The following is a 24960-nucleotide window of genomic DNA, read 5'->3' as shown; positions in this document are numbered from 1 at the left end:
GGAAAAGATAATGTGGACACCTACTTGGATTGGGAGATGAAAGTGGAGCAAATCTTCACTTGTCATCAAGTAGGTGAGGAAAGAAAAGTTCCTTTGGCCACCCTAGCTTTTCAAGGACAAGCCATGTATTGGTGGACATCCTTGGAAAGAGAGAGAAGACTTCACAATGATCCTCCCATCACTTATTGGAATGAGTTGAGGAGTGCTATGAGAAGAAGGCACATACCTTCTTATTATAGTAGGGAGCTTATGGATAAGCTCCAAAGGCTCCAACAAAAGGGTATGAGTGTTGAGGAGTATAGGCAAAAGATGGAGTTATATCTCATGAGGGCTGGGATAAGGGAAGAAGAAAGATTGACCATTGCTAGATTTCTAAGTGGTCTTAATTTTGACATAAGAGATAGAGTTCAGTTACTCCCTTATAGGGACCTTGATGATTTGGTCCAACTTTGTATAAGGGTGGAACAACAAAATTTGAGAAAATCTTCTTTTAAAGGAAAAACTCAATCTAGTTCTTATGTTAAGAAAGACTACAAGAGGGAGGGTCAATTTGATTCCTCTAAGAAATTTGGCAAAGGTCTTGAAAAAGAGAAAAATAAAAATAGTGTCACTTCTAGTAGTAAGACTAGTGACATCAAATGCTTTAAATGTCTTGGGAGAGGCCATATAGCTTCTCAATGCCCCACTAAAAAGGTGATGATTTTGAAAGGGGAAGACGTTTATAGTAGTGTTGATGAAACTAGTACTACCACTTCAAGTGATAGTGAAACTAGTGAAGAAGACCATCACATTGAAAGTGCATATCCTTATGATGGTCAACTTCTCATGGTTAGAAGGCTTCTAGGAAGCCAACCTCATGAGTCCCATCTTTCACAAAGGGAGAACATATTTCACACAAGGTGTAAAGTTTTAAACAATGCTTGTTCTCTCATTGTGGATAGTGGGTCTTGTTGCAATTGTTGTAGCACAAGGTTGGTAGAGAAGCTTGGTCTTACTATTATTCCCCATCCGAAACCATATCAACTTCATTGGATTAATGAAGATGGGGATATTAATGTTAATCAACAAGTGAAAGTCAAGTTCTCTATTGGTAACTATGAAGACCAAGTGGTTTGTGACATAGTTCCAATGGAAGCTTGTCATATTTTGTTGGGAAGGCCATGGCAATTTGACAAGAAAACCATGCACAATGGCCTTACCAATGAAATTACTTTCACTCATAAAGAAAAGAAGTTTGTACTTCATCCTTTGTCTCCTTCACAAGTGATAGAGGATCAAGTACAAATGAAAAAGAAAAGAGAAGAAGAAAAAAAAAACTTGATTAAAAAAAAAAACAACAAAAAGGAAAAGAAGCATAATTCTTCAAAGAAGAAGGAAGAGAAATCTTTAGAAGGAATTCAACAAGAAACTCTAAAACAAACTCTAAATGTTGAAAAGCCTTCTTACCTTCTTCTTTGTAAAAGTGTGCTTCAGTTTCATAATTTAAGCATTGAGCTTAGTTCTTTACCTCCTCTAGTTTCTCAATTATTAAAAGAATTTGATGATATATTCCCTAGTGAAGGTCCAAAAGGCCTTCCTCCTTTTAGGGGTATAGAACATCAAATTGATTTTTTGCCTGGGGCTAGTCTACCCAATAGACCAGCCTATAGGACAAATCCCCAAGAAACTAAGGAGATAGAGAATCAAGTTCATGAATTATTGAATAAGGGGTGGGTTCAAAAGAGTTTGAGTCCCTGTGCTGTGCCTGTATTGTTAGTGCCCAAGAAAGATGGAAAATGGAGAATGTGTTGTGATTGTAGGGCTATTAACAATATCACAATCAAGTACAGGCACCCAATCCCTAGACTTGATGATATGCTTGATGAGTTACATGGTGCTTCCATATTTTCTAAAATTGATCTTAAAAGTGGTTATCATCAAATAAGAATTAAAAAGGGTGATGAATGGAAAACTGCTTTTAAGACCAAATTTGGATTGTATGAATGGTTAGTTATGCCTTTTGGTTTAACTAATGCACCAAGTACATTCATGAGGCTTATGAATCATGTCTTGAGAGAATGTATAGGAAAATTTGTTGTTGTTTATTTTGATGACATATTAATCTATAGTAGGTCTCAAGATGATCACATAGGACATCTTAGAGAAGTTATGATGATCCTTAGGGAAAACCAATTATTTGCAAATCTTGAAAAATGTACTTTTTGTGTGGATCATGTGGTTTTCCTAGGGTTCATTGTAAGCAAAAATGGGGTCCAAGTGGATCCCGAGAAAATTAAAGCCATTCAAGAGTGGCCCAAGCCTAAAAATGTTAGTGAAGTTAGGAGTTTTCATGGTTTAGCAAGTTTTTATAGAAGATTTGTGCCTAACTTCTCTAGCATTGCTTCACCCTTGAATGATCTTGTCAAAAAAGACATTTTATTTGAATGGACTTCAAAGCATGACCAAGCATTTCAATTACTTAAAGATCAACTTACTAATGCACCCATTTTAGCTCTACCTAATTTTGAAAAGACTTTTGAGCTAGAGTGTGATGCATCAGGAGTTGGCATAGGAGCAGTGTTATTGCAAGGAGGACATCCCATTGCATATTTTAGTGAAAAACTAAAAGGTGCCTCCCTCAATTACCCTACCTATGATAAGGAGTTGTATGCTTTGGTTAGAGCTTTACAAACTTGGGAGCACTATCTTGTGTCCAAAGAGTTTGTCATCCATAGTGACCATGAGTTACTTAAATATTTAAGAGGTCAAGGTAAATTAAATAAGAGACATGCCAAGTGGTTAGAGTTTCTTGAACAATTTCCATATATTATTAAATTCAAGAAAGGAAAATCCAATGTTGTAGCTGATGCTTTATCTAGGAGACATACCTTGCTTGTGTCCCTAGGAACTCAAATTCTTGGATTTGATAATATTAGGGAATTGTATGAAGAAGATCTTGAACTTGGTGATAATTATAAAAAATGTCAACAAAAAGCTTTTGATGGTTTTTATATGGCTGAGGGGTATTTATACAAAGAAGGAAGATTGTGTATACCCCAAGGATCCATTAGAAAACTGTTAATTAAAGAAAGTCATGAAGGTGGGCTTATGGGGCACTTTGGAGTTGATAAAACCCTTAGTTTACTAAAAGAAAAATTCTATTGGCCCCATATGCGAAAGGATGTCCAAAGGCATTGTTTTAGATGTTTAGCTTGTTTACAAGCTAAGTCTAAAGTAATGCCTCATGGAACATACACACCTTTGCCTGTTGCTTCTTCCCCTTGGGTAGATATTAGCATGGATTTTGTGCTAGGTTTACCTAGAACCCAAAGGGGAATGGATTCTATTTTTGTGGTAGTGGACCGTTTCAGTAAAATGGCTCATTTTATTCCATGCCACAAAGTAGATGATGCAAGAAACATTGCAAAACTCTTCTTTAGAGATGTGGTTAAACTTCATGGACTTCCTAGGACTATAGTTTCAGATAGAGATACAAAGTTCCTAAGCCACTTTTGGCGTGTCTTATGGTCAAGACTAGGAACTAAACTCCTCTTGTCAACTACTTGTCATCCTCAAACAGATGGCCAAACTGAGGTAGTGAATAGATCTCTGTCTACTATGCTTAGAGCAGTCCTAAAGGGTAATCACAAATCTTGGGATGAGTTTTTACCCCATATTGAATTTGCCTACAATAGGATAGTTCATAAAACTACCAATATTTCTCCTTTTGAGGCTGTGTATGGGTTTAATCCTTTGACCCCTCTAGACTTGATACCTCTTCCTAATGTTGAGCATTTCATTCATAAGGAAGGGGCTTCAAGGGCTGACTTTATCAAGAAATTACATGAAAGGATTAAAATTCATATTCAAAATCAAAATGAGAAGTATGCAAAACAAGGAAATAAAGGCAAGAAAGCTATGATCTTCGAGGAAGGAGATTGGGTTTGGCTTCATCTAAGAAAAGAACGTTTTCCACAACAAAGGAAGTCCAAACTCAGTCCTAGAGGAGATGGTCCCTTTCAGGTCTTACAGCGTATCAATGATAACGCTTATAGACTTGATTTACCCTCTGATTATGGAGTCAACATTACTTTTAATGTGAGTGATCTTAAACCTTTTGTAGGTGCTAGTGATGATGAGGAGGAGCCTTCAGATTCGAGGTCGAATCCTTCTCAAGAGGGAGGGAATGATGGAAGAGCATGGGCTAAAGGCCCAACCACTAGAGCTATGGCCAGGAGGTTACTTGAAGATTTGACTGCTTCAGAGCTTAGTGGGCCCAATGGGCTTGGTGGGCCTAGGGTGCTTCTCACTTGGGCTTTAATTGATTGAACACCATGTTTAGTTGTATTTTCTTAGTATAGGAATTTACTTTGTTGTTGGTCTTGTATTTTGACCATAGATTAGGGTTTAGGTGTCTTGGGCTTAATTTTGGGCTTCTTGAGCTTTGGGCTTTTGATACCAAATATTGGGCTCATTCTTCTTCTTATATTTTTTTTTCTATTCATTGTATTCATTGGACCAATGTATTTCGGTCATTAGCATAGGATTATAGGAAGTATACATTAATAGGAAAATTAGGTTTCATTTAATTATCATTTAGAAGTAATTTGAATTGAATTTGAGTCACATGGATGGCATGGAGTGGATCCGGCCATGTGAGCTCCAAATTCATCTCAAATCACTTCCAAATGACAATCAAATGAAGGTAGCATCCGTGTGACTAGGTGAGGTGGCCAAAGTTTGAATTTCAAATTCAAATTTGAAATTCAAACTTGGCGCCACTTTGGTTCACTAAAGGTGCCGCCAAGTTACCCTAATTTTTCCTATAAGTGTAACCTTTCTCACCTTGTAACACACTTTTGAATATATGAGAATTTCTGAACTTTGATTTCAGCTTATTCCCTCAAGAGTCACCGAAAATATTCCAAGAGAGAACCTTAAGAGAATGCCTTCAAACACCTTAGGAAACCCTAGTTTTTCCTTCACTTTGAAGTGTGCAATCCTTTGAGTTCTTGAGCTTGGATACTTCCTTCTTCCATTTCCGCAATTGTGTTTCATCTTCATAAGTTCTCCAAGTGCATTTCAATCTCCATTGAAGAGGATCCGAGCCTAGGAGGAGCTTAGGAGGAGTTTGTGTTTCATTTCTTCTACTCACCTCCATCATCATCCAGGTAAGGGGGGGAGTGAGAAACCTCGCTCTGGGTGTGAGATTGTATGCTGGGTAGTGGAATTGGCCCCCAATCCTGTGTTTGCTGTATTTTTATGTATGCTCATGTATGAGGGGTTTCTCCCAATTATATCTGTTTTGCTTATTATTTTTCTTATATGCAATTAATTGTATGACTTGAGATCTCTATGGGTTTCTATGGGAAACCCTATGAGAAAACGTGCAAAATATGAATGTTTTCTATTTTGCCTTATGATTACTTTGTTGTGTTCCTTGTTGGATGTGATGCATGAGTATGTGGTTAATTTTGAAAATAAATATGTTTTAATATGATCTAGAGTGCTCTGTGGGTTCCTGCTGGAAACCCTATGAGAAATAGGCAAAATATGAAATATTTTCTGTTTTGATTTCTGATTTTTCTGTTATATTCCTTGTTTGATGAGATGTAAAAATATGTATTTAATTTTATAAATAAATGAGTTTTGATATAAATTAAAGTGCTCTGTGAAGGCTTGGTGAATATGATGAGATAATGTGATAATGTGAAATGTGATTGAGACATGAGATATGAAATGTGATAATGAAATATGATGAGATAATGTGATGATGTGATATGACCATGGGAAATGATAATGTGATATGAGAATGCATATAGTCTTGATTGACATGCATCATTTGCATAAGTGTTTTAAGGGTACGATATAGAATACACCGCCAGAGAAGGCCCCCTAGTGTAAAAGCTTTGGAGATTAGTCCTTGGGGATAGCTCGGTTTGGAAGTCCCAGTCTCGCCCATTGTGTGCATGGGATGTATCTTGCGCGGCTTAGCTATCCCGACGAGACTCTGGTAGTATATCCTTCTAGTGAGAATGCGCAGAGGGTGTGACCCGGCATGTACTCTAGACTACTCTTCGTGTATTGCTAGCAGCAATATGCCATGTGATGTTTTACTGTCGCCACATGCATGATAATGTGAAGTCCGTGTCCATGCATGTGCATCCTTATTATTAAATGATGATAAATTACTATTTGTATGACTTGGATGATTGAATAAACTATTGTTGTTGATTGATCTATGAGGTAACTGTATTGTTTGTGTTTGGCTATCCAGTGTGCGTTCCTACACCGTGAGCTAGAGTGAGATATTTCTCACTCCCTTCTTTTGTGTTGTTTCTCTTGTTTGATATACAGGTGATCATCAGCGTGAGGCTGAGGATGTTGGTGATGAAGCTTAGGCTTCTATGTTGGGTTTTGCTCTGATAGGACATGTGACATCGGGACATAGATAGAATTAGTTTAAAGATGTTCTTATTAAAGTATTTTGGAAAATTCAATTTTATTTCTTTGTAATTTTACCGGCATGTTATTTGGATTAAGTTTATGAATGTGAACTCTTTACCCTTACGTGGCTGGAAATTTGATTTTTTTATGATGAAAATTTTTATATTTTTTATAATTACTGTATATGTATGTTGGGGTAGAGGGTGTCACAATTTAAGTGGTGGGAATTAATCTTTTTCCTATGCTAAGTAGTCGGAAATTTAACCATTATAAATTATTTTTTATTGATTTGATTTGGTTTAAACTGGATAATTCTAAATTCAAGATAATATTTTTAACTTTGGTTTCATGAGTTTAATTTGTTTGAATAAATTAAATAGTTTATTTTTAATCATAATATTTTTAAAGTAAATTTGATATGTTAAACTAAAGAAATAATTCATTTATGCAAGTTTGTATATTTTTGCCACATATGATTGTAGAGGAGTATGATAGTTTGTCATTGCTGCTTCCTACTAATAAAGTTGTTTCCATACACACTTTTTATGGGTAAATACATTAAAGTTAAATTTGCACAAAAAGATATAAAGCTTTAGTTTTACATCCATTTGAGGGTACAACTAACTTGACTTTAGTTAGAATACTCATCACTAATCTTTTCCTATAGCATATGTGTTTAATCATTTAGATCTCATGAATGACATATATGTTGAAGATAAATTCGAAAAGGTATTTGAGACCATCATTTAAATCGACCCTCATTTAAATCAACCCATACACATAGATAATGTATTCTAGGGTGTGACCGATACTGTCACATTTAAATATCCTAACAAATTTTCTATGCGACCTAAATAACTCTACACATTTTGCATCATTCTCAAACCCCTAAAAAAACTACCCTTATGGCATGTTGATGCTCTTTCATTTCTTTATTGTTACTTTATCAAAATACCTAATGACTTGGATGTTGGAGTGCTTACAATGTCTTTTTTCTAAGGTGTTATCTTATCAAATTAAGTTACAATTTATTGTCTTGATTTGTACTTAATGCTTGAACAAAACTAATTAAGAATCAAATTATTGGCCACAGGTTAAAATGACTCTAGATTAGTGTCACTCAAAGGAACTACTTTATTTTATGCAAACTTAATTAAATGACTGTGTAGTACATCTTTTCAACCCAATAATTATTAGCTTGAAAGTTATGCCACAACCCAATAATTAATAATTTGCTTGATATCTTTTTCTAGTCTATGCAAAAGTGTCAAATAATTAGCAATTTAGCGCTAAATGACCATGTAATGCATTTTTAAGCAAAAAGTTTTAAGTAAGGTTATAAAAAAAAGTAGAACATAACTAAACTGATAGTGAATTCAATTAAACTATGTAACACCTCGATTTTTATAAATTATACGAAGGCTCAAAGGCCAATAAGGGTGATTTAGTAGCCCAGAACGGGTCGTTCCCAAACTGGAAAGGGCCGTTCCAAACTACTAAAAAGGCCTATAAACTCTAGTTGGGAATGGGTCGTTCCAAACATGGTCGTTGTGAGTTAAAACTCAACTCCAGAACGGGCCATTCTAGATGCGAATTTAACACATGACGAATGAATCTAGAACGGGCCGTTCTGGCCACTTCTAATGTCTATAAATAGCATACTCAGGTACTGCTCCTTGACACACTCTCTGAAGACCAAGGAGAACCAAGATAAGGAGATCAACCAGATTCTACTTTAGCTTCATCTTCTGCGTATCCAGGTAAGGGGGGAGTGAGAAACTTCGCTCGGGGTGTGGGAATAATTGCTCGGTAATAGGATTGACCCCCCAATCCCTTACTGATGCATGCTTCTAGGAACAGGAAAAATATGAAAGTTTTCTTTTTTGCTTTCTGAATGTTCTGTTGTGTTCCTTGTGTGATGTTGAGTGTTGTTGGGATGCAAGCAAAGTCCCACATCGTTCAAACAAAAGGATGGACATGGGTTTAAATATACACACAATTGTCTCCATTAATTGGTTGAGAGGCCTTTTGGGTGATGTCCAAAAGCAAAACTGTGAGAGCTTGGGCCCAAAGCGGACAATATCTCACCAACGTGGAAACATGTGTATATGTGTGGTAACCCCCTTATGCTTAACAAGTGGTATCAGAGCCGATGGTCTGATCAAGTGACCGGTTCGACGAGTATGATGGTTGGCAGGTGGATCCAAGTTTGGGATCCCTTGTGTCAAAAGCCTTCCTAACGGTGGGTCCATGTGGAAGAGAGGCTTCCTATTAACATGGAGGGTTAGGAGGCGTGTCCCGCTGTCATGAGGGAGGTCATGATGGAGCGACGATGCAAGCACTCAAAGCGTGAGTGAGCTCTGTAGGCCACCATCGGATAATACTCGTAGTTTCTACTGCAGGGGAGGGGGTAAACCGTGGTCCTTTTGGGTGATGTCCAAAAGTAAAACTGTGAGGGCTTGGGCCCAAAACGAACAATGTCTCACCAATGTGGAGACATGTGTATATGTGTGGTAACCCCCTCGATGCTCAACAAGTGTAAATATGTGTTTGATTTCAAAATTAGATAAGTTTTGATATGAATTAGAGTGCTTTGTGGGTTCCTGTGCGAAATCCTATGAGGAACAATTCTGAGTATGACTATGTGAAATATGAACAAATGAGACATGATGTGAATGACATGCTATTGTGAACACTATGACTATGAGAATGTGAAACGTGATGAAATGAGATAAGACATGAAATTCCATGACAAGTAAAGTGATGAGTCCATGAGTTTGTGAATGTGTGACATGCATCATATGCATTTATGTGACGGGGTACGATATGGAGTACATCGTTAGGGAAAGCCCTCCAAGTGTGAAACATCTTGGAGAGTCCTAGGGGATAATGTGGTTTGGAAGGCCCAGTTCTGCCCGTTTGTGTGAATGGGACGTATCTTGCGCGGCTTATCTATCCTGACGAGACCCTAGCAGTACATTTTTCTAGTTGAGAGTGCACGATTGAGCTAACATGTACTCCTAGATTACTCCAGGTATGTTGCTTCGGCAACATATCACGTGATATGTGATTATGAGACACGTGACTGACGCCACATGCATTTATTTATGAGTCGAGTCCATGACAGCATTGCATGATGAATGACCGTGTATGCGTTATTGTTATATGTATAATTTGAATTTGCATCTGATTATTTTGTAGCTATGGTTATGCTCGTTATGACTTGTGTGTGTGTTGCCTAACTGTTATTTTTACACCTGAAACTGAGTGAGATATTTCTCACTCCCCTATTTGCCCTATGTGTATTTTTATTGTGTTGTAGGTGATCATCAGTATGAGGATGTTGGTGATGAGGCTTAGGTTTCAATTGGGAGTGCTCTGATAGGATATGTGACATCAGGGCATAGTTAGGACTAGTTTAGGACTTTAGTTTCTTTCTTTGTTTGGAAAACCTTTAACTTTATTTATTTTGTAATTTCCGCAAGTGAACTATGATTATGTGTGACACCTTTACTACCCCAACACATATATTGTAATAATGAAAACTTACAAATAAATTTTTCAATTTTGATAAAAGGGTTCACATGAGGATCTTCAAAATTATTCTTCAATAACCAAAATAATAAAAATGAAACGCAAGAGTTTACAAATTATTTTCAAAAATAACATTTACAATTCCAAATCCATATAAAAACTATGTTCTAAAAATCCTCTGCCCCGATTAGGGATGGCAACGGGGCGGGGCGGGTACGGGTTTCATGATACCCGTCCCCGTCCCCGCGAGCTAAACTCATCCCCATCCCCGTACCCGTACCCGTCGGGTATGTGATTTTCATCCCCATCCCCGTCCCCGTCGGGTATCGGGTATACCCATACCCGTACCCGTACCCGTCAAAATTTTTATTTTTTATAATTATAATTAAGTTATTTTTTATCTCATATTATAATAAATAATTATACATAAAAAAATATTAAAATTCTTTAATATAATTAAATTGAAAGTGGTATTAAATTAAAAATGGGAACGGGGACGGGTACGGGTACGGGTACGGGGCGGGTAAGTACATACCCGTACCCGTACCCGTACCCGTACCCGTACCGATTTAATATATCGGGTTTTACCCGTACCCGTACACGTACCCGGTCAAACAGGGTATTCCCCGTCAAAGTCAGGACGGGTTCGGGTATTACCCGCGGGTACGGGTATATTTGCCATCCCTAGCCCCGATGTCACAATATCAGAGCATTCCCACAATTCAACCGTTGGCATTCTAGATGCCACTCGTAGCCAGATCTTCCTCACCTAAAACATCCACAATTTGTACGGTAAGAAAAGAAAACATTCATATGTAAAGCACATACAAACACACCACAAATGTAATCTCATCATGACTTGTTACTTAATAAAATATTTACAAGCATTTATATATATATATATTATAATTCATCATTTTCACATCTCAATTCACAATTACATCAATCCATCATAATCCACATAAATCTTACAATTAACAATATCATTTCCACATCCATAATTCAAGCCAATCTTACAATTAACACTATGCCAAGACCTCGCCACATCTGACACAAGTGATATGGGTTAATTGCCTCACTCAACCCACACCATACCAGGGTTCGTATCATCCCTGATCATCCAGGAGTACGCTCGTCCCTGAAGCATCACCTACCCAGGGTTCGTATCATCCCTGGTCATTCAGGAGTACGCTCGTCCCTGAAGCATCAGCGTGAGGAACCACAATAACATTACAATCGACATAAGTGGTGTGTGTTAACTGTCTTACTCATCCCACACCATGCTAGGGTCACGCCCTCCCTGTAGCACCACTTACCCAGGGGTCGTGCCATCCCTAGTCATTAGTGTGAGGAAACACCTTGCAATCACATTCTTAATCATGTCCATACAACATCTCATCTCATATCACGATTCCATATCACATACACAATTCCATATCACATACTCAACATATAAGTCTAACAAAATAAGGGTTTACACATCCCTCAAGCAATTCACATCTAGATCATCAATTCTTATAAAATAATATAACAATAACATTCATAAATTAATAAAATAATTAATAGAATTATCAATTTAATATAATTTTAACATAAACAGTAAAACCCCCAATTATTCCAAAACTTAACTCACAGGCACTTTTCTACAGTTTTGTTCTCCCTCTCAAATCATCATTCTTACAAATTAAATATGTATTTCTAATCCTCAACACATACAGAATCTAATGGGATCATCAATTTCTCAAACAGAAATATTCCAATTTTTCCAAAATCTAGCCTACAGGCACTTTTTTTTATAATTTCGTTTTCTCTCTCAGAGCATCATTTTTACAAATTAATCATATATTCGTAGTCCTAATTATATACAGAATCACATGAGACCAATAATTCTCCAAACAGAAATAATTATAAAATTACTCATAATCTTAAGGGGCTCTTCCTCTACCAAATTCCCTCATGTAACTCTACATATAAATAATCCCTTTTCCCCCGTACCTGGATATGTAGAAGCTGAATTTATACGAGATCTGGTTGGTCTCCCTCGCTGGGTTCCCCTCGGTCTGAAGCAGAAAGTAGAGAGAAAAGAAGAGAGAGCAGAAGAAAATAAGTCAGAAAGTGAGAGGTGTGCTTTTTCAGAGTGGCAGAGAGCTCAATTTATAGGCCTCAGACTTCGCCGGAACGGCCCGTTCCAAATTCAGAATGGCCCGTTATGGACCATAAAAACATGGGTAAAAATCACACCCAGAACAGCCCGTTCTCAAACCAGAACGGCCCGTTCTGGTTGCATTTATTACTCACAACTGCCATAGCCCGTTCCAAGCCCGTTCCAAGACCGTTCCAAGCCCGTTCCAAGGTCGTTCCCGCTTAGAGTTAAAAGCAGTTTTTAATAGTCCAGAACGGCCCCTTCCAACTTGAGAACGACCCGTTCTGGGCAACGAACTCGCATATATTTTGGTAGTTTGGAACGACCCGTTCCAATTCCGGAACAACCCGTTCCAAGCTACTAAATCACCCCTATACCTTTATAAAATTTACCAAAATACCCTCAAGTTAATAAAATAAAAAATGAAATAAAAATGGGGTGTTACATTATGTATGTGAATGTGAATCCTTTACCTATTTGCTAATTGAGAAAGTTTTTATTCATTCAAATTTTATCTTACAATTATTGCGTATTATGTCGGCGTAGAGGGTGTCACAAACTAAATTATAAAAAGTGATCCATTTTCATAAAAATTTGACTTGAATTATATATATATATATATATATATATATATATATATATATAATCGAATTGAACTATTTGATAATCAAATTGAATAAAATTATTTTTGTTAGAATCTCACATCAACTAATGAGACGACTAATATAGAGTATACAAGTGGAAGTAATCCTTGTTTTATAGTCAATTTTGTAAGGATGAATTAGACTTATAATTTTTTTTCTTATGATGGTACCATATTAGCAAATGTTGTAAACTACTTGCAATGCCCAATCTTGCAAATTTCCTAGTTAAGATGTTCAATCTTACAAATGAAGGAAGTGTGTTGTAAATCTTATATCGATTAGTGATATGCTCAAAAGAGGATATGAGTAAGAATTAATTCTTACCTTATAAGTCAATTTTATAAGGTTGAGTTATGTCAGAATCATACTTAATAATTTTTAACATAATTAATTTATGTATAAGCTAATTTGTAAAATCTCCTTCCTAATATTTTTTTAAAAATTTATATATAAATTAATTTTAATTTATAAAGCTAATTTCATTTTTATATCATATATTTTTCTCTTGTAGATACTTTTGAAAAAGTTTATCTAGCATGTCTAAAATAAATGAAATGACCATTAATGATGACATAGGAAAGCCAATAATTAGTAGCAACTAAAATATCCACGAATATGGGACATGAGGTTGTAGCTTCCATCAACATTCAATTTGATCGAATTAGTGGGAAGACAAACCCAGTGACAATGACTACTAAAGAAGTACTATGATAGTATTGGTAGATCCAATACTCTCGGTTGATTGGTAGATTAATAGTAATGTATTATATTTATAAAGTATATGCACATAGAGTTGGATGGTTCATTGATGAAGTTAACTTTTCAACCGTCCTGATTGTGGCTTGATCCATGTTAAGAATAATTTTATTATATTTTAATTAAAAAAAACTGATTAAAATATATTTTAATTTTTATAATTTCACTTATTTTATGTTTTAGTTTATATATATAATTTAAAATAGATTTTTAAAGATTTTATACTTATTTTTTAATCATTTTTAATCCTTGTTAATTTTTTTAAAATATTGTATTTTCTTTTTGTGTTAACATGACATAGGTCTTCAATTTTTTGTTTTTGATTTCAAATTTATTTTACTAGAGTTATCCTAAATTAGGTTTTTTGATGTCTCATGTCTTTTTTAACCTTCATCTACAACGCTCATTGTTGAGATATCCATTATCCAATTTTTTCCAATCAACATTATATGAATACGAGTCATCAAAGTATGACAATTGCAAAAAAAAATTAGACAATGGGTGTCTCAACAATAAGTTTCACATGAGAAAGTAAAAGAGACAAACAAAGCATTAAGAGTATAACTCTAGCAAAATAAATTCAACATTAGAAGCACAAGGTTGAAGACCTCCGTTACTTTAACATAAAAGAGGCACAAAGGATAAAAAGTATTTTAAAAAGCAAGTATATGGACTAAAAAACATAATTTTGAAAATCGGCCTAGATCGACTGGTTGAATCAAAAATCGATGACCTAATCGGTCTGAGTCACACATTGGGTTGGATATGTCGCCATCCCGCTTAGAGCCAGTGTGACCTGGCTGATTTTTCGATCAAACCAGTGAACTTTTTGGTCGAATATTGATTATTCTTTGGTGTACTAAAAAATCCAAGTAAAATATTCTTAAAAATGTTATTAGTGAGACTTAAACACAAGTCATTCTCATATAAGTGAGAATGCCTTACTACTAAGACAATTGATTTCTTGATATAATTTGTAACAAATATAATATATGTACTAATATACTTTATTAAATTATGTTTTATTTAAAGATAAAACTCCTAAATGATTTAATTTAAAAATGATTGAATTAAATAATTTATATAACATATTTCTAATTTAAAATTATATATTTAATCATATTAACTTATGCAGTTCAAACAATGTATAATTTGGTTGTTCTATTATTATATTGACTATAACTTTTTTAGAGACTTTTTTTAAGAGACTATAAATTTTATTGAAATTTATAGGTATAAAACATATAACATGAATATTTTTTTTAAAAAATTTAATAGAAATCAAGTCATGTGATTCAATTAGTGACTCACTAGTTTGACCTCTGACCTATTGATCTAATAACCTAATTGATTTGATAATCGGTTCGATTTTTAAACATTGCTAAAAAGGTCCATTTTTAAATTATATGGACTAAAAATTAGGGGTGTGCAAGAGTTAGATTAGTTTGGATTTGGATAAAAATTAAATTTAAACCAATTAAATTTAATTAGTTTAGATTGGTTCAAATGTCATAATTGTTTTTGCTTAATCCAAAGCTAACTAATCCGATGTTGATTGGATTGATTCGATTCAGATCATCGAATATTTAACGAATTTTTTTTATAAAAAATAAATTAAAAATATTTTTCTCAAAATAAATAGATTTTTCAACATTAACTCAATCGATATATTATCAAAAATTAACTAAATTGATAGATTTGCAATATAATTCCTCTTGATTTATTTTCTTAATCTACTTAAAGATTTCAAATTCCATATAGTGTGTGTAATGACTCTTAATATATTGCAATATAGCTTTTCTTGATTTCTTTAAGTATTTGAAAAAAAGAATGAAAACATTTACATATTGTTATAAAAAAAATATCTTCAAAATAATTAAAATGATACATATATATTAATTGTTAATCAAATAAAAAAAGTAATACTATATAAATCATCTGGTTTGACTCAAGTTGGTTTGAATTTTAAATGTGTAAATCCGATACTTAAACTAATCAACATCGAGTTTAATTGGTTTGGTTTGGATTGGACTCGAAAAAAATCAAACCAATTTAATTGATTTTGTTTAGATTGTTGGATGATCATCATATTGAACTGATCCAATAAATACCCCTACTAAAAGTGACTAATGTGGACTCAAAAAGTAAAATTTAAACTATATATAAGAACTAAAATATAAAGTAAATGAAGATATAGGAATTAAAAAGATATTTTAATTAACCTAAAGAATTTAACTTTTATCGATGGTCGGGAGGGTCATTATATAATATTAAGGGTGTAGAATCCTATACTTTTACACACACATATACATTAATAATTTAATTAAAGTGAGGGGGTGTAGTTGTGTGCCACTAAAGATGTTGCCAAAGATAGTAATTTATTTACATATTTTCCTATATTATATATGTATTTTTTATTTAGTGGATCAAATTTAAAAATATAAATGTTAAAATTTGTAAGAAAAATATACTCCATTAATTTGAATAAATAAATAAATAAATAATTAGTCAAAATTGAAGTAAATTCATGAAAAATGTTGAATAACATGCACATAATTTAAGTAAATTCTTGAAAAACATTGAATAACATACATACACACTTACGCACACTAATAATTTAATTAAAGTAAGGGAATGAATTTGTCCAATCTTATGTGGATCCATCACTGTGTACTATTAAAGATGTTGTCAAAAATAGTAACTTGTTTAAATTAAAATAAGATGATGTATTTGTCCACTCTGACTTAAATGTGGATCTATCACTTATACTATTAAAGATGTTTTCGAAAATAGTCACGTATTTGTATGTTTTTATATATCTTATCTGTGTTTTTAGTACGAAAAGTATACTCAATTAATTTGAAAAAATAAGTAAAAGAAAATTAGTCAAAATTTTAGTAAATTCATGAAAAATGTTGAATAAAATTAATTTGATGATATAAGTAACTGAGTTTTGATAAAAACAAATATGTTTTATTGGTTTTTTTTTTCTCATCCCTTCTTCCTCTCAAATAAATAATGGAAATTTATATTTATTTCTCATCTCTCTTTTCTACTTTATTTTTATCCATAGAAACCGAGCTTTTATTTTGTACCTTGCATAGTTTCTTAAGGCATCAAGACCATAGACCATCCCATAATTCTTGTTTCTTTCAGCTTATATATATATATATATATATATATACTTGAGTTGTTGGTTGTTTCCTCTTTCTAGCTTCACATGCACTCAACATTTCCTAACTTTTGAAGCAAAGTGCATCCTTAATTTTGAAGTTTGCACAATGTGCTTCAATGAAAGCTCGTAAAATATTTTAACCTAGTTCTACATAAGTGCACATGATGGTCTTGCTCATATAATCCTCACCAATAATTATAGACCTTAGAGATTGTTGGAGTAAATTCCTTTTCAGAGAAGATGAAGTAATGATTGGAGTAAATTACTTTTTGAAGAAGATGTAATAATTAACTAGAGTTAATTCAAATAGCACCGTTATTTTCTCAAATTAGACAAATGGAAATCGGCCGGTTTGTATTTAACTATATTAAGCATATTAACATAAGCATGATAAGAAAATTCATCTAAATTAAAAATATGAGATGGAATGAAAAATGCTCTTTTAAAGTGACTAAGTAAAAAAATGTTTATTACTAATTTTAATTTAAGTATATTGTGATTTTAACATACTAAAATTTAGATAAAAATTTGATTTAGAAAGATATAAAAATAGGGGAGGAATAAAGTGTAAAAAAAGTGAAATTTTGTTCCTGTGAAAAAAGAGTATAATTTTGATAATTGCGTTACTTTTCAATAAATTGAATGTATATTAATTATTAATTTTATCATATAGTAGTACTTTAATATAAGAGCATTTATTATTTCATTAGGATAGAATATCATTTATTATATGAATAAATAGTATAAAGACAATTATATTTTGTAATGACATTCAAACAAAAATAATATCATAATTATTAAATCAATATAATATCATGATTATTAAAACCAATTTAGTGGTAAATTAAAGGTCAATTTAATGACAAAGGTCGATGTAATATAAACAGTATTATAAACTATTTCAGTTATATATAATGAATTCGTTGAATGAAACTATTATATATATAAATTGGTTTCATTCAACTAATTTATTATATATGATGGACTTTATTTATATTTTTTTTATCTATATAAATTAGAATAATCAAAACAAATTCCATCCTTACATAGTACATTAACGATATAATCTTATTTCACTACATATAATGTTTCGTTGTTCTAAATATATATATATATTTTACAGCATTCTAAATAGAAATCTTAAATTTTGAGTTTTATAAATGAATTTTTTTTTTATGATATGGACAATCCACTAAAAATACTCACTAAATTTCATTGACAAAATTAGTTATGCTTCACATATATAGAGCGTGAGATAGTTTCATGCTATTCACTTTCCAAAATAATTTTGCATGAGTGAGGAAATGAGAGAGCTTCTTAGGAAGAAGGCGATGGTGACTAATGACATTGCCGATCGACGTGCTTGAAGTTGACACAGAAACTGAGACACACACAAAAAGTGGAAACGTGCTAAGATGTCATTGTGCACTTGTGTGAATTAACTTGTGTTCCCAATATTGCCCTTACTTTCACTCTAGAAGAGTGACCCACCAGAATGCAATAGAAAGCCTCTCTGCACCAAACACATCCCTCTCACTATGAAAGCTTGACCCTTTTGGTAATAACAGCTACAAAACCAAGATTTGCTTATATTATATATAACCTTTGTAAGCACTTCTTCCACATAAGCTTCTCTCTTTCTCCTTGTTCTTGTTTTCTTCCTTTCTTTCTCAGTCAAGGAGATTCATTTCTGCAGGTAAAGTTTACTTGACACCCATTTCCTGATTTGGTGTCCTGTGTTAAAGATTTTGTCGAATTTTAAAGCTTTATATTTTTTACTCTGGTATCATGTTATGAGCTTAGGCAGTAAATTTGGTCTTAAAAATTGTGATGGGGTATAGTTAGTTCTTGCTGATTGATGGGTTTGATTCTGATTTGTGTAAAGGTGTGTAGATCTCTAGCCATTTTCTCTTTCTTGTGTGGTAAGTTGTTCAATTTTATGTTTGATTCAATGCTGTCATGGATTTTGTTTTGAACCTCTTTGGAATTGGATCTACTGCAATCAGTGGTTGACGTATTAATAGAAATATCAAGCATTTTTTTTTTCATTACCGAGTCCTAGATCTACTGACAATACTTTCTTAAGATTGGTCTCTCTGTGGTCAACTTCTAGTAGTCTAAAAGTTCATCATCAAAGTCATCATACTCTGGATGCATCTACTAGATCTGGATGCTTTTAATCCTATTTCTGAGTACTTGCTGTATGATTAGAAGAAAATCTGGAACACATTAACATGTAGCTTCGGTTGGCCAGTCTTACTAGTGAGGCTGTGCCATTGTTGGCCTTGAGAATGAATCTTCACAGAAAATTGATGTGTGCTATTGACTTTTTCCACTAACATATATGAATTCTTTTCTGTAACTTCTGAAGACAAGCTATGGTGCCTTGTCTCATTGTCCTCTAAAATGGATATAATGCAAATTGATCTTCCCCTTATTATGCGTATCAAAAAGGAGTTCGATTTCTATGTACTGTTAACTAATAAAAAAATCATGTCATGTATGAATTTTAATATAAGTATTGTAAGAGTCAATAAATTTATCATATATAATAATTTATGATTGAATGACTAATGACAATGTTAAATTTTTTTACAATATTATTAATGCATGAACTATTTACTCAAAAGGAACATGATTGATATAGGGAAAGGATAAATTTCTGCATACACATGTTTAGGAGAGAAAAATAAGAAGGAAAATAAGTTTTCCTATAATCTAAAATCATCTTATACATAAGTTAATTTGTAGAAGAGTCTCATATAGCTTCTCAAAAAAAATTGTGATTGAAGTTAGTTTTAACTTATGGAAAAGCTTACTTTATTTGTTCTCCTTATTTTTTCTTCTTAGAATGCTTCTTGAGAAGTTTATTTAATCAGACCCTAGTTGTTAAATTGGCTTTTGTCGTATACTTGTATTTATTTACTGATGCATTTGAATCCCCTCATTGGATAGGTTGTTTAGAAAGGGAAAATGGTGAAGATTTGCTGCATTGGTGCTGGATATGTGGGGGGTCCTACAATGGCAGTCATTGCACTGAAGTGCCCCTCCATTGAAGTGGCTGTTGTTGACATCTCCAAATCCCGCATTGCAGCATGGAACAGTGACCAGCTTCCAATCTATGAGCCAGGCCTTGATGGTGTGGTGAAGCAATGCCGTGGCAAGAACCTCTTCTTCAGCACAGATGTTGAGAAACATGTCTATGAGGCTGACATTGTGTTTGTCTCTGTCAACACGCCGACCAAAACCCGCGGACTTGGAGCCGGCAAGGCTGCAGATCTGACATACTGGGAGAGTGCAGCTCGCATGATTGCTGACGTCTCCAAGAGTGACAAGATTGTGGTGGAGAAATCCACTGTCCCTGTGAAAACTGCTGAGGCCATAGAGAAAATTTTGACTCACAATGGCAAGGGCATCAAGTTCCAAATCCTGTCAAACCCTGAGTTCCTTGCTGAGGGAACTGCAATCCAAGACCTTTTCAATCCAGATAGGGTCCTCATTGGAGGAAGGGAAACCCCAGAAGGCCAAAAAGCCATTCAAACATTGAAAAATGTTTATGCTCATTGGGTTCCTGAGGGGAGAATCTTAACCACAAATCTGTGGTCTGCTGAACTGTCAAAGCTTGCTGCTAATGCCTTCTTGGCGCAGAGAATTTCATCTGTGAATGCTATGTCAGCACTTTGTGAGGCCACTGGGGCAAATGTCACACAAGTGTCCTATGCTGTTGGAACTGACACAAGGATTGGACCAAAGTTTTTGAATGCTAGTGTTGGCTTTGGTGGCTCATGCTTCCAGAAGGACATCCTGAACCTTGTCTACATTTGTGAGTGCAATGGTTTGCCAGAGGTGGCTGAGTACTGGAAACAAGTGATCAAGATCAATGACTACCAGAAGAGCCGGTTCGTGAACCGTGTGGTTTCGTCAATGTTCAACACGGTTGCTACCAAGAAGATTGCAATTCTGGGGTTTGCATTCAAGAAGGACACTGGGGACACAAGGGAGACACCAGCAATTGATGTGTGCAAGGGACTACTTGGTGACAAGGCACGTCTAAGCATCTATGATCCGCAGGTAACTGAGGACCAAATTCAGAGGGATCTTTGGATGAACAAGTTTGATTGGGACCACCCCATTCACTTGCAGCCAACTAGTCCTACAACTGAGAAGAAAGTGAGTGTGGTTTGGGATGCATATGAGGCCACAAAGGATGCAGATGGTGTTTGCATTTTGACCGAGTGGGATGAGTTTAAGACCCTTGATTATCAGAAGGTGTATGACAACATGAGAAAACCAGCATTTGTGTTTGATGGAAGGAACATTGTGGATGTTGATAAGTTACGTGAGATTGGCTTCATTGTGTACTCAATTGGGAAGCCACTTGATCCATGGCTTAAGGACATGCCAGCCGTGGCATAAAAGGGGTGCAAGGATTGAGGCATTCTGTTTGGTTCAATTATTTACTATACTTTTTTGAACAATTTTTTCTTTGCCATTTTTCACTTTCCCATAGTAGTTGGCATAAATGAGTATAAGTTATGGGAAAGTAGGAGGCTATGTTTTGCTTTTCTTTGTACTGCAATTCATCACTGTTTGGCTGTTATGAGTTTACAAGGATTTTTTTTATTTGATTAGTATGGTGTTACTTTTAGTTTGGTGAATGTTCTTTTCTGAATGAGAAAATTTTGGACCTACTCCAACCATAAAAGTTGCTAATGTTTTGAGAACGTTTTGGCATGTTTTTAATCTGTTATAAAACAAGGAGTTTTGATTCTAGTTTTTGTAAAAAAATATTCTTTGATTTCCATATCTTTAAAATTTAAAATAATTATTTTTTAGTATTTATAAAATGAGTGAATTTTGATTTTTTAAAATATGATCATTTGTAAACTGTAAAATAATGTGTTATGGATGGTGTTATGGCTTTCCTTTCTTGTAGTGTGTACTCATTGTTGAGGCTTTACCTATATGTATTCATAATTACAATCATATTTCTCAATTTCTTTTAAAGGTGATTTATCTTAATATAACCAATATTTTCTCTTAAGATACAAACTTGTACTTCATTAAACCATGTCCTACTCTTTGTTAATTGAAATTAGATTGAACCCATTTGAATCCTTGAGAAATTGAAATTACTGTCATGATTTAAAATTAAATTACAATTTTTATGGTTTCAATACAAACGTTTCACTTCTCAAATTTCTTCCTTAAATCTTTATGAACATGTAAATAAGGATATCAACAAATTCACAAGATCGCTAAAGATTAAATTTAAAAGAAATTTTAGAATAAGAATAGTAAAAATTTCTCTTTAGTTGAACATTTTAATATAAATTTGTATTATTTGTTATAAAAAGTTAATTAAATGATTTCATTAAAAATAAATTATAGTTTTATTGATTTTTTTTTCAAAAAAATTGCTTAACATTTTTTCTTGGTATATTACTACGGAATGAAATTTTAAATAATTATATTATTAAAACATGTTTTACATGAAAGGTGTTGACATTTATATCTCTTTTTCTTTTTTGCTAAGCTAAAGAGATTTATTAAAAAGGAGTACAAGTGATACTCTAACCTATATACAAATACAATAGATCAAAGAATACTTGTAGCAACTAAAAAACACGGTGCCTATTCTACAGCCACAGTAAAAGAAGATACGACACCTAATAAGCAATTACTAAGTGATTTACCACAGATTTCACACAAGGATAGTGTTTGAACCCTTGATGATGACAGTATGTGATCTCCCCTAAGTATAATCTCACCCTACATACTCAGATGCTCAGAAACTGAGTATATGTCCAAAAAATTTAGACAGACAGCGGGAGAGCCAACCCAAGATGAAAAGGATTACTGGAAAGAAAGGTCCTTAGCCTTAAGCCACTTCCAAGAATGAATTTGAATCAACTCCAATAAGTCAGAATGTAATGTGACCTTATTAGAGAAAATAGCCTCATTCCTAGTAATCCATTGAGACCATAAAACAGTCATCCACACAGTTGACCATCTTAACCAATCCACACTAGAGCAAATAGGTAAACCCACAAACTGTGCTAAGTGAAGGTGGCAAGAATTATGGAGCACAGACGTTATACCAAACCAATTTAAACACAACATCCATATGCAATAAGCAAAAGGGAATTCAAAAAATAAATGGGACACTATCTTCAGATCATGGCCACACCAAATACAGTATCCATCTCCATCTTGTAGAATCCCTCTTTTAATTAAGTTTTGTTTTGTTGGTAATTTATTAAGCATAGATCGCCAAGCAAAGCTAGACACTTTTGAAGGAAGAAACTTGGATCATAGGTAATTATATAGAGGAAATTCACCAAATATATCCTTATTCACAATGACATTGTAAGCTGACCTCACAGAATATTCACCATCTTTCGAAGCTGACCAGACCCAATGATCATTGACTCCCGATTACAGGTGCAAGAAATCAATGTCAGTTTTCAATTGTTGTAATAGTTCACCTTCATTCCCATTGAAACAGGTTTCGCCTCTAGGACCAGTTCCACACTTTGTCCCCATCCACTATTACCCTCAAATAAGCAATGGTGGCACTTTTATTAGTCGCAATAGAGAATAACTTTTTTATATTTTACACAAAAAGCTGTTGGGCCACACCAAGCCTCCTGCTAAAAAAATGTATATGTCCCATCCCTTACAACTTTATTACACCTACTAGAAAACCAACCATTAGTAATTAACTCTCCCTTGTCAATTCTCCACAAATCAACCCACCAATTATATCTCTTAGAGACAAATATTATACAAGAAAACTTATTAACATACAAAGAGTCAAATATATTTTATACAAAGACTAAAAACTAATATAAAAACATATTAAGACTTAGAAGTGCATACTTACATCATATAAAAGATATTATATGAAAATATGTTAATATTTAATCAAAAAAAGAAAACACGAAAAAAATATTAATATTTAAATATAGGATGAAAAATACCACCCACGATGTATCCCATATTTGTAGATATATGATATTTATATTCACAAGTTTATTGATTGTCCTAAAAGTGTATGCAGATATATGAAAAAATTCTTGTAGCCATTGATCAATTTAAATAATTAGGTGAGTATATTTTTTTAAAACTTTGTCACGTATTGTTGTCTTTTCCATATTATTCTCTAGATTTTTTTAATCCATCAATGCTTGAATTTAGGGGGGTGTATTGGTTTAGGATTTCGTAGGATTTTAAAAGACTTTTTTTGAGTAAAAAAGTCCCTTGGTATTCAATCAGGATTTTATATCACTTAAAAACAATCCAGTGGTATTCAATCTGGATTTTTAAGATTTTTTAAAGAGTCCATTAAAATCCACTGGTATTCATTTGAGATTTTTTACAACTTAAAAATAATCCATTGGTATTCAAAAATATAAGGATTTTAAAAGATTGTTGTGTGAGAGAGATTTTGAAGGACTTTCTAGTGTTATCTATAAATACCAGATTCATAAAACAATCCCATCCAAACCCATCGGATTTTGAAGGACTGTTTGAAGTGATTTTTCAAGTGTTTCAAGAATTTTCAAGTGAGTTTTTCATTTTTTTTTCTATGCTCCTGTCTTCTCCATTTTTTCTCTACTAATAATATTACATTATTATTCATTGTTCATATATAATATTGTAGTATTGTTCTCATCCAATTCCCTTATTTTGTGAAACTCTGATATGTAAATGATAGTGTCATTGACTTGCTCTATTTTTCTGTTCGTTCTTTTTAATTGACTTGCTTTATTTATTCTATGTAATTAAATTTGTTCCTTTATATAACACAAAAAAATGCTTGAAATTTCAAATTTTAAGTGGTAATTTTTTTTATAACACACGTCAAGAAAAGAAAAAGGTGAAAGATGAAATTGATATCATAATCTCTATAATATATATATATATATATATATATATATATATATTTATAAGATGAATTTGTTAGGGTTTCTGTGAGTAGAATGAGATGAAAATGGATCTTAGTTGGGAAAGAACCCTCTCAATATAAAAACTGCGAACTCTCTCCTTCCCTTGAATTTGTTACTCTTATCCCTCATCCTTTTATGACTCAACAATTATTTTTTTTTACTATGAATTTTTCTTTTTTATTTTTATATTGTGAAATTAAGTTTTTTTTATATTTTAAAAAAATGAAATTAACATAAGACATTACAGTGTCTAATTTTTTAAGGTTTAAGATTTATGCCTTCATTAGCTTATTTTTTAAAAAAGAAAATATTGTTAAAATTATTATATAA

At 33.3% G+C, this 24960-nt stretch overlaps 1 protein-coding gene across 1 annotated transcript; it reads left to right on the top strand.

The window, feature by feature from the left end:
* The first annotated feature begins 18191 nt into the window (after positions 1-18191).
* On the top strand, positions 18192-21309 carry LOC109805126 (UDP-glucose 6-dehydrogenase 1). Its single transcript, XM_020367110.3, has 2 exons — positions 18192-18374; positions 19634-21309. Exon 2 carries the CDS (start codon positions 19652-19654, stop codon positions 21092-21094), a length of 1443 nt encoding a protein of 480 aa, XP_020222699.1. The 5' UTR covers positions 18192-18374; positions 19634-19651; the 3' UTR covers positions 21095-21309.
* Positions 21310-24960: the final 3651 nt, after the last annotated feature.

Source organism: Cajanus cajan, chromosome 2 (assembly GCF_000230855.2).
Source record: "Cajanus cajan strain Asha chromosome 2, NIPB_CcT2T_4, whole genome shotgun sequence".
Classification (NCBI taxonomy): Eukaryota; Viridiplantae; Streptophyta; class Magnoliopsida; order Fabales; family Fabaceae; genus Cajanus; species Cajanus cajan.
This window is presented reverse-complemented; position numbering and strand designations above follow the sequence as displayed.